This window comes from Sycon ciliatum, chromosome 10, assembly GCF_964019385.1.
Source record: "Sycon ciliatum chromosome 10, ocSycCili1.1, whole genome shotgun sequence".
NCBI classification, from domain to species: Eukaryota; Metazoa; Porifera; class Calcarea; order Leucosolenida; family Sycettidae; genus Sycon; species Sycon ciliatum.
Genome location: NC_088652.1, coordinates 7,994,359 through 8,010,374, shown reverse-complemented (window position 1 = coordinate 8,010,374; position 16,016 = coordinate 7,994,359). Strand labels below are relative to the sequence as shown.

The 16,016-nt window shown below is 50.5% G+C and overlaps 2 protein-coding genes across 2 annotated transcripts in view; one reads left to right on the top strand and one right to left on the bottom strand.

The window, feature by feature from the left end:
* Positions 1-142: 142 nt before the first annotated feature.
* LOC135825611 (uncharacterized) lies at positions 143-8,109 on the top strand. The gene is made up of 3 exons (XM_065338217.1): positions 143-2,035; positions 4,123-4,183; positions 6,318-8,109. The coding sequence occupies exons 1-3, from the start codon at positions 522-524 to the stop codon at positions 6,417-6,419; spliced, it is 1,677 nt and encodes a 558-aa protein (XP_065194289.1). The 5' UTR covers positions 143-521; the 3' UTR covers positions 6,420-8,109.
* A 1,455-nt stretch (positions 8,110-9,564) lies between these two features.
* Positions 9,565-16,016, bottom strand: part of LOC135825805 (uncharacterized) — a 51,019-nt gene continuing 44,567 nt past the window's right edge. The window contains exons 22-24 of the mRNA XM_065338428.1: positions 15,169-15,200; positions 14,336-14,575; positions 9,565-13,721 (exon numbers count right to left, since the gene is read on the bottom strand). Of these exons, the coding sequence (XP_065194500.1) occupies positions 10,752-13,721; positions 14,336-14,575; positions 15,169-15,200 (3,242 nt within the window). The 3' untranslated portion in view covers positions 9,565-10,751. The remainder of the gene's footprint in view (positions 13,722-14,335; positions 14,576-15,168; positions 15,201-16,016) is intronic.

Sequence of the window (16,016 nt, the reverse complement as noted above, 5' to 3'; positions counted from 1 at the left end):
TCAAAAAGACTCACGATCACACTCACGATCACAAGACTGTCAAGAGTCGACAGTGCATGCATAATTGCATATGCAGTGCATGCAGTGGCGGCATGGCAATAATTGTAAATCAGTGTTTCTATAAATCAGTGTTTCTTTCACAACAAGTAATAATAGTTGTGTTTGTATTACAGATAGTGAAGCTTGTTGCACTGCACACATTACACGTACCTGTGTGTGTGTTTCCGAGAGCTTACCCAGCTGGCCGCAACAGATTTGTTGTCGAGGAAGAGGAATTCTAGCATCGCTCACGATCGAGAAGAAAACGTTGTAGAATTTTTGCATCGATAACGATCATTTTGATTTGATTTCATTGACTTTTCGGACATTGATATCTGGCGTGTACTATGGAGCAGAATGGAGATTCAGTACTCTGCAGTGCGAACAATCAAGAGTAATCTGGCTATAACTGCCTTTGTATAGACTCGTAGATCGCCCCTGGCTGTGTACGTGTATGCAGAGTTTGAAGATTTCCTGACGTCATGGTTCGGGCACTGAACAGACGAGCACTTCTGCACACCACCTTCTTGCTAGGTGCAACGTCGTTCATTGTTATGGCGTCGTTCATGACAGTTTCGCGGCGCAATTCCTCGCTCTCGCCCTCCCTGCAGGAGGCGAGGCAGGTGATACAAAGAGTAGAAAACGCCTTGCCCTCCGGACCAGCAGCATCCACGGCAGCAGCAGTTGCACCACCGCCGGCAGGGCCAGCAGAAAAGTTAGCAATAAGAGCAACAGCTGTATCGCAGCCTGGACATTCAGCACCAGTACTGCCCTCTTACTCCGTAAACCCTGATGCTGCTGCCGCTGTGACTGCTGCCACAACACACCCAAATAACGTCATCCAGAATGGAGCAGCACCGACGGGCGTTGCCAATGACGACGCCGAGCCACCACTGCCAGTGGAACACCGCGACATGCACAGCGAAAATCACGAGCTCAAGCTGCGCGCCATGAAGCGAATGATCGCGGAGGACCCGATCACCGTGCTGCTGGAGAAACAGGCGGCCGCGCAGAAGCGCTACATCGAAAGCGGCCAGGACCTGACGGAGCGGCCAGACCGTGCCATGCTGGTCCTGTGCATGAAGCAGGTGACGTGCTACGGCCTCGGTGATCGCTTCTTCGGCCTCATGAACAACTATCTGACGGCGGTGATCGGCGGCAAGCCCTTCTTCGTCCTCCACAACAAGCCGGCCGATCTCAACGTTCATATGGTGCCCAACACCATCGACTGGCGTATCGAGTCAGTGAAGCACGAGAGCGTACGCAAGGCGCTCCTGGACGTCAATATTCGCACCTGCGAGCCACCTCGCTGCGCTAACCACGTCATCGAGCTTCCCGGCGTGCCAGGACAGCGGGTGGTCGACGGCGCTAAGCTACCGAACGTCATCGTGTACAGCTGGGGCAACGCTCGCACCGACGTCTTCCACGAGGCCATGTCCATAGCCAAGCTGTTCCCGACGCTGAAGCCCGGTGAGAGGGCGTGGGGCAAGGACGACCTGCAGTTCTGGTCGGCGTACATCAGCGGTCGCCTCTGGAACCACCTGTTCAGCTTCTCCGACGAGCTGAAGAAGTCGGCCGACCAGCTCCTGTCGACAGTGTTCAAGTCGCCGCAGCCGTACAACTTCCAGGATCTGATGCGCTGCACGCCATGTGTGCATGCTCGCACTGGCTCCGGCCTGCACGAGGTCCCTCGCCACTCGAACCGACACGACTTTGTAACGTGCATGAACGCCGTGAACGAGCAAGTGCACTTGTCCAAGGACGCACGCTGCAAGGTGTATCGCGATGGCAACAAGACCAACAACTGGATTATTCTTAGCGACAGCAATCAATTCGTCGATGAGATGACGGAACAGTTGAAGGGTGGCGGGACGATATTCAGCACCAGTGGTTCAGGCCCGTTGGTACACGCAGAAACGATACCGCTGGGCTCAGACAGTGCGGTGCGTGGTTTACGCCGTGCCATGATTGATTTCTATATCCTGTCCCATTGCAGGTGAGTCATACTTGAGAGAGAGAGAGAGAGAGAGAGAGAGAGAGAGAGAGAGAGAGTGTGTGTGAGTGGGTGGGTGTGGGTGTTTATCAATGAACAGTGACGGGCCCCGTGGTAGTGGGGGTCCTGTGCCTGTGCCTATGCTGAATCTCTGAATGTCGTTCAGGCCCTTCTGAGACATCGCGTGACCCTCCACAGCAGTGTGCGTGCGGAGCATATGGGGTGTCGCATGTGTGCGGGCACATGCCTAGCATCTGCCTGCCTGTCAGACTGACGGGTGTGATTAGTTACGCTGTATTGATTATTTTTTTAGCAGCCACACTACATCCCTCATTTGTGTCAATTGTTTTGTGATGGGATTGCACCAGTTACGGTAGATCTTGTTCAGCTCTGCATACCGGCCTCAATTGGCTTTTGTATTCTTCTTCGCCTTTTTTGGGGTTGGTTGCGGTCGGGGGGTGGGGTGCATGCTGTTCCGTTCAGTTCTCAATTGAGTCTCCTGCATGCATGTATCGTATTTGCCTGAGTATAAGCCGCATTTTACAGACCAGTAGTTTACCCTATCAAAAGTCGGCGCGGTTTATACTTGAAGTACTACGATGATCGAATTAAAGGGGAAGTATACCCTAAAATCAAATTTTCACCAGTTGTAGTCTTCTGGGTGCTGAGTCGAATGGTCTTGGTCCGAGGAAGCTGCGACGCTCCCTTCCTACTTGAATCCCAATCGAACTCGCGCACTTCCACCGAAACTGGGTGACTGCGCCCTACTAGATGGGGATTTGTATGCAAAATGTCACTAAAAGCGCCATTTCGTTCTTATAAAAGCACGGATGACCGCGATTGGCCCATATGTTGTAGTCTTTTGGACGCTGAGTCGACTGGTTTTGGTCCGAAAAGGCTGCGATGCAGCGTTCCTCCTTTATTCCCAATCGAACATGGTTGAAGAAGCGGTCACATGCTCCTGGGTGCCCAAATCACCTGGTCACCGCGCCAGCAGGCGACAACTTTCACACCAAGGTTCAACTCGAGTTCAACTCGAGTGACAGGACTGCACCCAAAAAAGGTCAAACAGGCTAGTAAGTTGTACCCTGCAGTAGGCCTAGCCCAAATTTGCCGGCAATTCTTCCAGCAAAATATCGAATTTTCCAACGAAAAGAAATTGCTGGCAAATTCCGAGCAAAATATCGAATTTACAGAGGATCCGGGTGTGTTTTGGCAATTTTATTCAAATTTCTTTGGTTTCATTGGGCCAACGCCGTGCTGAAATAGCTCGTGCAGGTTGTCAGGGGTACATAAATTTGAAAACATGCTACAAAATCAGTAATACTGACATCATTATAAGTTTTGCTTCCTCGACAGAGTCACCATCCACTTTTACCAAAGTAGAAGGTTCATTCGAAGCCATTTTTGCCACAAAGCAGGGGCAAAATGGAGCAAAATATCGGAAACGAAAGGCAATGCCTAGCAATAATTATATGGAAAGTGATCGGGCAAAATTTGCCGGCAAAATTTCGAAGCGCCCCGAGCAAATTTGGGCTAGGCCTACCCTGCAGGCACGGTGACCAGGGCACGTGACCGCTTATTCAACCATGTTCGATTGGGAATAAAGGAGGAACGCTGCATCGCAGCCTTTTCGGACCAAAACCAGTCGACTCAGCGTCCAAAAGACTACAACATATGGGCCAATCGCGGTCATCCGTGCTTTTATAAGAACGAAATGGCGCTTTTAGTGACATTTTGCATACAAATCCCCATCTAGTAGGGCGCAGTCACCCAGTTTCGGTGGAAGTGCGCGAGTTCGATTGGGATTCAAGTAGGAAGTGCGCGAGTTCGATTGGGATTCAAGTAGGAAGGGAGCGTCTCAGCTTGCTCGGACCAAGACCATTCGACTCAGCACCCCGAAGACTACAACTGGTGAAAATTTGATTTTAGGGTATACTTCCCCTTTAACAATGATAAATTGGGTAGATGTCTGTATTGCATGTCAAAAAATCAGGGTAAAGCTTATACTCCGGAAAATATAGCACTCATGTTGAGGAGCATTGCCTAAGGATTCCGGTTTCTCTCTTGTTTTCGCTGACCTGGTGCAGATACCATATTGCGTCACTTAGTACGTTTGATGGAGTTGCTTCAATCGCACACGGACCTGAAGTAAGTATGATTTCACTGGTCGCTGCTTTGCACAATCGCACTGTACACAGTACATAGTCTGTGTTTATGTGTGTATGTGTGTGTGTGTCTGTCTGTCTGTCTGTCTGTCTGTCTGTCTGTCTGTCTGTCTGTCTGTCTGTCTGCCTGTGCATGTGTGTCTGTCTGTGCATGTGTGTCTCTGTCTGTGCGTGTGTCTCAGTCTGTGTGTGTGTCTGTGTTGCTGAAGTTGCTTTGTCTGCTGCTGCTCCTCTTGCTACGGGTCCTAGTAGTACTGCTGGTGTTGCTGTGTTCTGTGTTTCTGCTGTTATTGCTGTTGCTATAACATTTATGCTGTTTTCACTAGGGGTGAAACGAATATACCGAACATTCGAATATTCGTTCGTTAGGCCACAGCGAACGAACATTCGTAGTTCTCACGAACATTCGAACTTTGAGAATGTGCGTACGGTACGATAAACCCGTAAAAACATCGCGATCAGTCACGATCGTTTGACACACCGCCTGTAGAATATGTGTAGCTGCGTGCTTGTGACCAGCGCTGCGCCAGGTGGTACACGACCCGCGCGCGCGCGCGGTTCACGATCTAAACCAGCACTTGGCTGGAGTCGAGGCGACGACATGTAGACGAACATCGGAACAAAGCATGAGTACTCGTACATGTACTTACATATTTTGGCTGCTCGCTCTTCCTTTGACCACTTCGTAATTTTCTTTTGTTTCGAGTTCGCACTGTTCCCATGTCAGAAACTGTTTTCAGTCGTGCTCCTCGTTCTGTTGTTTGGGATCATTTTACCAAATCCGAGGATGAGAAGTCAGCTACCTGCAGGATTTCCCGCAGCGCAAAACGGCGAGCAACCTCTATGCGCAGCTGAAAACACAACTACGGTAACTTTCAGCATTCTTCTGTCGTCTCTGGGAGTGCAGTTATTTCTACGGCATCAACACTGAACAGGAAGCAAGTTGATGACAAACGTTGCTGTGACGCAACGTTCTGGTCCGCAGCAGTAGCAGTATGGCGTTGCTCAGTTGGAGGCCATTGTGCCTCAACTTTTGAAAGCATCATAAAAGACGTACTGTAAAGTTAGAAACTTTCGCAAGTGATTAAATTTCGCTACTTTCGCGGCCATTGCGCATTCTGGAGAAGAAAAATCGCCACCAACTGCTCAGTACGTGCATTGCAGACAGCACAACTACAAGATTCAAAAGAGGTAAAAATCGGAAAAAAATTCTCATCACAAACCAGCTGCATTCATGAAAACGCAATATTTGTGCGCCACAAAGGTTTACTGCAATACTGTATTCAAAAATTCCACTATTTTCTTGCCTATGCCGGTTCGTGCGCGAGCACGCGCGTGCGACGAGAATGTTAGAGAATGTTCGTTCGTTCGTTCGTTAACATCAAGAACGTTCGAATACTCAAATTTTGTGTTCGTTTCAGCCCTAGTTTTCACGTACAAAAAACACAGAAAGACAGGTTCCATTATTGTTATTACATGTATAGGGTTTTCGTGTTGGCATCGCCAAGCAAGCTTGGCTAGCCTTCGCGTAAGCTGCTCCATGGTGGCATGAAAGGTTCCAGGCTGTCCGAAAGAGTACTCAATGCCCAAATGGCAAAGCTACTTACAATAAGTATTTCAACTGAATGATGCGTGGTGCTCTGTGACGTGTGTACAAGAAGTAATAATACAAATTCACGATGGACGTGAGACCCGGCTAGAGGCCAAGTTTTTCGCATCCGTAGGAAAGCCGCCACCCTCAAGGATCAAGGCGCAGATGCAACTCCTAAAGCGATGCGAAGCGGTCGTTCGGTCTTTGTAAGAAGTATGGGATTATTCGTTTAACTCCAAGTGTTTAACTGTGTGTGTGTGTGTGTGTGTGTGTGTCTGTGTGTGTCTGTGTGTGTGTGTGTGTGTGTGTGTGTGTGTGTGTGTGTGTGTGTGTGTGTGTGTGTGTGTGTGTGTGTGTGTGTGTGTGTGTGTGTGTGTGTGTGTGTGTGTGTGTGTGTGTGTGTGTGTGTGTGTATCTGTGCGTGTGTGTGTGTGTGTGTGTGTGTGTGTATGTTCATGTATGTGCGTGCGTGCATGTGGGTTTGTCTTCATGTATGTGTGTGGTTGCATGTGGGTTTGTGTTCTAGGTGCGTCGGTATGACATGGAGATCACGCGGCCTTGTGAGAAGAAACCGAACAACATTGGTGTTTGGCAGCGGGATGTACATGCCAAACCTCGGTTTCACTGACCAGGATAACTCAGTGTGTCCACCGTGGATATAACTGTTACATGCCAGGCTTCAAGTTCACTGAGCCGTTCACCTGAGTAGGTCTACTGGGGGTGCGTTCTTAGCCTCGATTTCACTGAACGCTACAACTGAGTATGTCCACAGTGGATTTGCATGCCACACCATTGGTTCACTGACTGCGACAACTGAGTGTTTCCACTGTGGATTTGCATGCCAAGCCATCGGTTCACTGAACGCGGCAATTGAGTGTTTCCACTGTGGATTTGCATGCCAAGCCATCGGTTCACTGACTGCGACAATTGAGTATGCTGACGGTGCATGTACATACCAAGGCGCAAGTTCACTGAACGGGACCGATGAGTATGTCCCCTGTCACCGCTAGCTCCGCTGCTGCCACCTGTCTATGCTTACGTGTACAGATGATCAACAGTCGTGTAACGCAACGGTTACGCACCCAGTATCACCGCATCCACTGCTACCTGCTAGAGATACTGTGCTCTGCCAGCCGTGAGCCACCCCTGCAGGCTGTTCATGCTGCAGTGGTCTTCTGAGACGACGGCCCGGCTTCAGAATAGAGCATGGGGCAGCTGTGCTGAGTATGAGTACTACCGTGACAGTCGTTATGGTCTAAGATCGTCGTTTCCGGTACTAGTGCGTGTGCATGCCCTCGTCTCGCCGTTTTATTACTGTTCTGGGCCTGTGGCTGGGTACCATCAGCCAACGTCGCTGGACGCCATTCGGCTTGCCTGGGCGTCCAGTCCAGCTCTGCAACTGCCCTGGGCTTTGCGAGTGTTTTGGAGCCGGAACTGCTGTCATCGTTTGTGTGTGTGTGTGTGTACCACCGGAGAGTGATAAAATCACGACTCTATAGGTAAACTTGGTACAAGTGGTGCAACTCGGGGTAAATATCCGGATGTCAGCACCCACGTGCTGCGCAATTGAGCTGGTCTCCGTGCGAATTGCTCTCGTGTTTTCGTCCGCTCGTTTGTGCACATGCTTCTGTCCTCACGTGGCATTGCCGAGTACACGCAGCAGATAGCCGTCAAGATCACGCAGTCAGCCGCGTATCTTGGCACGGAACTTATTCGTTTGGTTAGCGCTCGTGTTTGTGTTCTCACGTCCAGTTTGAAACCGGGAATAAGCCGTTGCAGCTTGTCCATAGCGTTGGAAGTACTCGCATTGCATGTGTCTGTTGTCTTAATTGTTGGAACAGCCGATTCCATGTCGCATTGCCAGTGTAATCCGAACCTTGATTATTTATTGAGCATGCCGTAGGATGCCTCACGCAGCTTCATAAGTAGAACGGGTTGTGAGCAACATTGGCTCACGCTCGTGCCGTTTATATTATTTATCCCAAAGCAAACCCCGCTGATAATATGGACGCTTTGATTCTGAATGATTGCATACTTCTGAGTTGGAATTTATCCGTAAAGACTTCGCTATAGGCACCCACTGTGCAGTATCACTACTGAAAGTATCACTGTTCTACTCTGTTACCTACCACTGCTACACTTGCTTCCGCTGCTGGATCAAATGATGCTGTTGAATGACAAGTTGCTATCACTTTACCTTGCTATTAAATTTTACTTTCTATCCTGCTATTTATGCTATTCGTTACTTTTTCTCTGGACTCGTCCGCTCTCCCTTCAACGCCCGGTTGCTGCGCTTGGAGATGGAAAGGAGCTAGCTGTTACTCTGGTGTGGGTGTGGGTGCACGCACGTGGGTGTTGGTGGGTGGGTAGGTGCGTGTGTGTGTTTGTGTGAGCTGTGTAGTTGGTTGTGGTTGTGGGTGAGTGTATGTGCGTGTGTGTGTGTTTGTGTCCCTTTAAAACCTCTCCTGGAGAAACCCACATGATCAGTTCCTGGTAGTGAGCATGCAAGTACAAGCAAGAGTACATAACCAAGAGTGTGCAACTCCAATCTCGAGCTGTGATGGGTTCACCCGCGGCCGAGTTTTTTTATTGCGTCATTCTTTGGCAGTAGTATGATGGCGTGTGTATGTTTTCCCGCGCTTGTTTTGTAGATACGGTGAGGGTTCAACAAGTTCAAGACACATCCATCTATTGTCCGTTGTTCTGCTTTGACTACCGTAGCTGTGAAGTAACACGTTCTTTGTACACATGGACTTTGATCTCGGGCTACGCATGATGGCATCCGTGAGCCAAACAGCCACCAAAGACTGATGTCATAACAACATTTCCACCATGGGCTGGGGCGTCGTCGTTATGTTCTCTTGGTAAAAGTGGTTGCGTGTGTGTGTGTGTGTGCATGCGCGCGGGTGTGTGTGTGTGTGTGTGTGTGTCGACTCCTTTATTTGGAGTCATGCAGATTAATAGTTGTGAACATGGTCTCGTGAAGCATCGACCGCCAATGATGTAGAACTTTCAAGTCCGTTGTTGAAACGCACTTAATCTCGCCAAGAGCCCATAACCCAAAGAGTGTGCAGATCTGACCTCAAAGCTACAGTATGGTGTGCTCTCCACGGCGCGCTATACATTCAGTACAGCCATAAGGAAAGTATACGATACAATTGCCTGGATTAGGCTTTTGCTAGGGTTTAGCCGAAATGATTTAGCGCACGATTTGGTAGATTCAAAGGCGATGCTGCGTGCCTGTGCGAGACGCATCATGTACAACACTTTTCTCCACAGTAGGAAACATGACCTTTTTGGTGACCGAAAAGTTGGTCCGGTGATAACCTGACCAACCGGTTCCGGTGGGCCTGGCAGATCATTAATGGCGCAATAGCCCAGCTGTTGGTGGCTATGTAATGTATGCAGCGCGCCATGCCTAAGACAGTAATAATAAATTATCCCATATGCAGATTTGAGATTCCGGATCTCGGGGCGATCTTCTCTTGATTTCGGGTATGACCAATAGTCAGTCCATGGGGTTATGGACTCTTGTCATGATATTATTTCGGTCCGTCCCCATGCCATACCTGCCAACCTGAGATCCTGAGAACCTGGGCCTATTACACTGAACCCTTGATATCGGGACTGTCCCGGCCAGTGCATGCACTGCCTCACCACTTGCCTCTTCACAATTACACCCCACAATGCAAGCATTAATTGTTCGCCTAACAAAATGCATCACTCGGGTAAAGTACTCGTCTCCACGTCGCGTACTCAGTTCACTCGCCCTAAAAGTTAGCAACAGATAAGATAAAGTTAGCAACATAAATTTTCCATTCCGCAAAGGCGAAACTAGAATATAGAAAGATGCTCTCGCACAGCACATGGCTGTGTGGCCATGGCACAGTAGGGCCAATCAATAATTTGGAAAATGTCGGGACGGCAGCATAGGGGATAGCAAGGGGTGGCAATACCGCTCTTGGCTGAGCACAAAGACAGCAGCACGCTGATCTTGATACTGGCCTGACAAAAAGAGCAATTTGCAAGGAAAGGGGTGCTGATACGAGAACATGGGAATGAGAAAGGCAAAAAAATTAAAGGCACGGTGCTAAACAAGACTGAGATTAAAGCAATGGTGTGTATGTGTGTGTGGGGGGGGGGGGGAGAGAGAAGGGCCAGGGAAGGTGTGGAGGAATTGATAGTGCTACAAGTCGTCTGCGTAGCGCATAGCAGGTATGTGCCGAGCAGACGGCCGGATTTTCCACTCAAATTCATTGAAAATAACTGATCATACACAAAGAGTCAAGGAGAGAGCTTGGAGGGGATTTGAAGATCACATGATGAAGATAAAAACGTGCTATGTTGGAGATTGATAGGGCAGAGGAGGCAGAATGCCGTGGCTCAAACTTGCCCAGCCGCATCAGTGTGCCACTGCTCTGCTTGTGGCAAAAGTAAACTTTCCTACTCGCAAAATATAATTCTGCGAAATCAGTTAAATATATACATCTATAATACCATGGAACTAACCGTGAAAGGAGCAATAGTGCAACATACGAGGTGAAACGATAGCTTATCACTTGCATTGTCACTCCCTCAGCCGGTCAGAAAGGACTAGAGACACATCCATTTATGTACTGGCCTAAAATTTGTGGGAGGGACACCAAACACGAGCGTGTGTGTGTGTGTGTGCGCGCGCGCGCGCGCAAGTGCAAGTGTGTGTGAGCGTGTGTGTGTGTGTGTGTGTGTGTGTGTGTATGTATGTGTGTGTATGTGTGCGTGGATGCAATGTGTGTGCATGTGTAATCCATAGAACACACCATTGCACCAGGCCCTCATGCCTTGGATCAAACTGATGCCGTCTCCCCATGCAGTCGAGAAGCATTCGCCAGACTTCGCTTTACACCAGCTCCTGGTCCAGCAGGAGTAAGGGAGGAAGGGGAGGAGAGGAAGAAAGCCAGGGTCCACTTCAGCACTAGATTCACTTCTTTTTCTTTGACGGTGCGTCTTGTTGACTACCTGTTCTGAACTTGAGGCTGCCAATGCCCAGAGAGAGGCGACGCTTGTTCTTCTTGTCCACGGAAGAGTATGTGGCACCTTTCTTCGAGGCTGACTTGCACGGCACCGAGTACTCATCCTCAGTACTGCTTATTGATGCCTTCCGCGCCGGCACCAATGACACCTTGCCTGTGTTAATGCCCAAATCGTCAGGGCAATTGTACATGTCTTCCTCCTCGCCTGCGCCTGTTTGTCCAGCAAACAGCATGCTGGGTGCTTCGTAGTCCTCCTGAATGCCCCCCATGGCCGAGTTGACGCTCTGCTGCGACGAAGTCGTTGCGGACCGCGTTGCCCGGTTCGTGACGAGCATACTCGCGTCCATTGGGCAGTTGTACAGGTCTTCGCCCATGCTTGTTTCAGTCATAGGAGCCGACTTCGAGAATGGCAGGGGGCTGGTCGTCTGCGGCGATGCTGAGTCCTTGTTGAGATGGATCGGTATGTTTACCGGATTAGAATAAACGTCGGCTTGAGTATCGAGTAAAGTATGGAGCAGTGGATTCTGTTCTGTTGACTTGGGCAGGTCAGTACAGTCTTCGGGAACTTTATAGTCTTCTTCTTCCCCCGCCGAGTTTGCAGCCGTAGTAGCCGCAGACGTGACAGTGCTGATTTGTATATTAGCCGGATCTGAATAGTTTTCCTCGCACATGGAAAGCATTGCCGCCGATACAGCCGATGCGTGGCTTCCTTCGCGATTCGCCACCATTGATTCGCTAGAGGCGCTGGCACTGTTGTTGTCTAGTGGATCATTGTAGATATCACCAGCATCTTCATGGGGCGTGCCGGGCGCAGTCAAACCCACTGTAATATGGTTGCTGCGCGCAGTGCTTGACAAAGTATTTGAGCCACAATCACCTGGCATTTTATAATCGTCCTCCTCTGCCGCCGGTTGTATCACAGGGGATGTTCTGCTGGACATTTCTCTACCGTGGAATCTGATATTCACAGGGCTTGAGTAATCCTCCTCGCCTGCTGCAAAAATGGCCGATACCGCACTCAGGTCACAACGTGGCGCCGCCTTTGGGCCAACGTCCAAAGGATCCCTGTAAACGTCGTCAGTTTCGCATGGCCGCCCTCGGACCAGCGCTGGCGTTTTCATCGGTCCGCTCTTGTTGCGTGCAGGACTAGTATCTTGACGTGTTGCTGTCGCACCCAGTGGCATATTGTACGTGTCATCCTGCTGAACACTGATCTGGCAGCCTTCAATATCGCCGTAGACATCTAGATCATGGGAGGCGACTGGAACGGTACGTGCACTGGCATTGTTTAGAGCAGGGGATTTGATCGGTGGCTGGGGTTGACACTCAATGTCTCCGTATATATCCGAGTCGTTCGAGCACGCTTGTATGGCTCCCACACTAGGGCTACTCACCACGAGAGGCTTAGCAGGTTCGGATGCAGAAAAGGTCTGCTGGACAGTTTCAATGTCGCCGTATATATCCGCGTCATCTACCGGGACGGGGGATGGCGATGCGCCAGTGCGAGCACTGCCCAGAGTGGGCGACTTGGCGGACTCCTCTGCTGCACTTCTCGCTGCTGCTGCAGCGAAGCCGAGCTGGTAGCTTTCAATGTCACCGTACAGTTCACAGTCATCCTCCGGGGCCTGCCCTGGGCCGACACTGGTACCAGTGGAAACAGTGGACATAACAGTCTCCTTTCTGGCCATGGCCTGGAAGCATTCAATGTCTCCGTACAAGTCCTGATCATCATCCGATGCCACGAGTGGCGCAGTTGTGCTGACGCTGCCCATGCCACCGGGCATAGCTAGCAATTCCCGCGTCCCTCCGCCAGTAACTGTTAAGCTTGTGGGGACGATAGCAGCAGCCTTCTTACCTCCAGGTTGCGTCAGCTGGCGCTTTGCAGGAAGTGAAGGGCAGTCCGCTGGTATGCCATATTCGTCTTCATCAGGATGTGGTTGACCTGTACCGATGGTCCGTGCTTTCATCGGAGCAACAGGTGAGGCAATCCGGATATCCGCTGGGTTCGTGTAGTTTTCGCTGATGAAAGAAGTGGTGGGGGCAGCTGGTTGCTTGAAGTGTCCGCTGCGTGCAGTTGCTACCAGTCCACCGCGCTGACCATCGGACTTTCCTACGCGGTCTTGTCTGTTGGGGGACGGAGCCGCGGAGGGACTTCGTGAATGCAGTTCTGCGTCACCTCCACCGTGTCCGAATGAACAGGTGCTGCCTGGTGAGCTAGCAAGGTCGATAGCGGAGAACTCGTGCGGAATGGAGAACTTCTTGCCTTTCCCCAGCGACACGATGCGCTCCTTTGATATGCTTGCTGGACTGGACGTGCCGTCCGCACGCAGAGTATCTGCCCCGACGGAAAACGACGATGTGGGCGTGCGAAGTGTCGGACCCTGCACCGACTGATCACCGTCTACGTGTATCACCAGTCGACTAGCGTCGCGCAACACCGCCATCCTGGCCAGCCATTCCTGCTGCTCGTCCATATCCTCCGAGGAGACAATGCTGCAGGCATTGCCGTACAGACTATCCCGGCGGCTGTGCATGTCAGGAGAAGTGCATGTCGGGAGCTTCGAGTGCCGCATCTCGGCCTCCGGAGTCGACATACGCTTGTTACTGCCATACCCGGTCAGTACGGCCGCGCTCTGCGTTCCCATTAGTTGAGCATGCGTGCTGCCTGAATTTAGCATGGGTTCCGAGGGAGACGCCCTACTGCTAGGATCCATGCTAGTTGTGCCGCTGTTCAGCGCCCAGTTAGAGTAGGCCGTGGGCCGACCGCTAGCTGCATCGTAACCAGCAGTGCCATCGGCCATCATGCTGAATGCACCCGGGGTCTTGGCCATCTGGCCCGGCAATAACATGCCGCCTCCCCCGTCCACCGGAACCGAGCTACTGTAGTGTAGAAGGACCGGTTGAGAGAGATACGTCAGCTGTACAACAACACACACACACAGAAGCCAATACACATGGGTTCAGCATGGGTCGGCGGGCAAGCCCACGTTGATACATGCATGCGTGCGGGCGGGCGCATGCCCACACACACAGACGAACACACACAGGCGAACACACACAGACACACACCACTGTGCGTGCAAGTGGATGTTCACACACACATACACACACACACATACACACACACACACACACACACACACACACACACACACACACACACACACACACACACACACGTACTTTTACACTTACACATACACACACGTACACTTACATTACACACACACACATACCGACGGGTCCAACACACAAGCACGCACTCACAATTCCACACCCACGCCCACGCCCACACCCATACCCACATTCACACCCATACATCCACAGCTACACCCACACAACCACACTCACACACCCACATCCCCACTCACACATCCACACACACACCTACACCCACACTCACACATCCACACCCACACTCCCCCCCCCCCCCCACCACCCCTCCCCCCCCCCCCACTCACATACACACAAAAGCATACAAGCTATACCGTACAGGGTGCATCCAGAACATGGAAATACCCCCGCAACTAACCGTGTTTTGTTGACCTTGGCGCGTGATTTGCAGCTCAGCAGTGGGCTGTCCAGCTGCTACATGCGACTTCTTCAGCTCATCATCGTCATCTGGCCGCTGACTGGATGTGAAGCTACTAGCGTCGTCGGAGCCCAGGCTTCCCCGCGAGGACGGATAGTGTGCCTGGACCTCCTGCGAGGGCAGCATGATCTGTGTGAGCTGCGTTTCCAGATTGGTCGACTCACGGCGGGATACGGATTGCTGCAAATACAAAAAGATCAAGAACAGTGCAACTTGAAACTCGGATGTTGAGCCAATAACATAATAAATGTCTTGAAAGGGAAGGGACATCTGGATAGGAGTCTTATGTTAAGACTAACAGTACATACTGGATTTGATACTGTAAGGCATGTTATTATAACGAGTCGCAAATTTAACGATTATCCAAAATTCATAGGTTAACGGGACGATATGTTAACGATCTTGCAGTATTCATATCCACACACAACATATATGAAGCATTACAGCCTCAACGAATCTTATTATAACGAAGATATATCATCCGTTAAAACGTTAGATTTACTTCCTCGTTATATATACATGTCTTACAGTATGTCATATACATGAACATTGAGCTGAATTTTAGCCATACGTGTCACACTGACCAAGGCTATATTTTCGTTGTTACTAAGAATCACATGGCTATTCGGCCAGCCTTCAACACTTGGCTATGCCCTTGCGCTATGGAGCAGTTCTCAATAAACAAGCAGCTGAGCTTGTGAAGCCCTCTGCCATAGATATCTCGCCCTCAGACAGCTGGTAAAATGTTGTTGAGTTGCAAAATATTAGCTTACCCTGGAGTAGGCTGATATGAGTGCGGTTCGACCTGACAAGAAGGAAGAAGAAAAGAGCAAAGAGCTGTATGTAGAAGTTGTGACTTAAGACACTGCCTAACAGTAAAAGAGGATTGATTCAGGTTATGCTTATATCTCCGTGTGTGCCACATGTTATGGAAGTGTAGAGTTATCGCGTGCCACTTGTACTGATTGCTATACATTGCGAGCTTCTGCAATGGGTCTAAGAGTCAAAAACTTCCAAAAATTGCCAATGACAGTGGATAGTCCAGTCAAGGACCTAGTGCCTAGTCCTGACCTGTGTGTCTAGTCCTGACCTAGTACCTAGTCCTGACCTAGTGCCTAGTCCTGACCTAGTGCCTAGTCCTGACCTAGTCCCTAGTCCTGACCTAGTCCCTAGTCCTGACCTAGTCCCTAGTCCTGACCTAGTCCCTAGTCCTGACCTAGTCCCTAGTCCTGACCTAGTCCCTAGTCCTGACCTAGTGCCTAGTCCTGACCTAATACCTAGTCCTGACCTAGTCACTAGCCCTGACCTAGTGCCTGGTCCTGACCTAGTCCCTAGTCCTGACCTAGTCCCTAGTCCTGACCTGTGTGTCTAGTCCTGACCTAGTCCCTAGTTCTGACCTAGTCCCTAGTCCTGACCTAGTACCTAGTCCTGACCTAGTGCCTAGTCCTGACCTAATACCTAGTCCTGACCTAGTCCCTAGTCCTGACCTAGTGCCTAGTCCTGACCTAGTGCCTAGTCCTGACCTAGTCCCTAGTCCTGACCTAGTCCTTAGTCCTGACCTAGTCCCTAGTCCTGACCTAGTCCCTAGTCCTGACCTAGTCCCTAGTCCTGACCTAGTCCC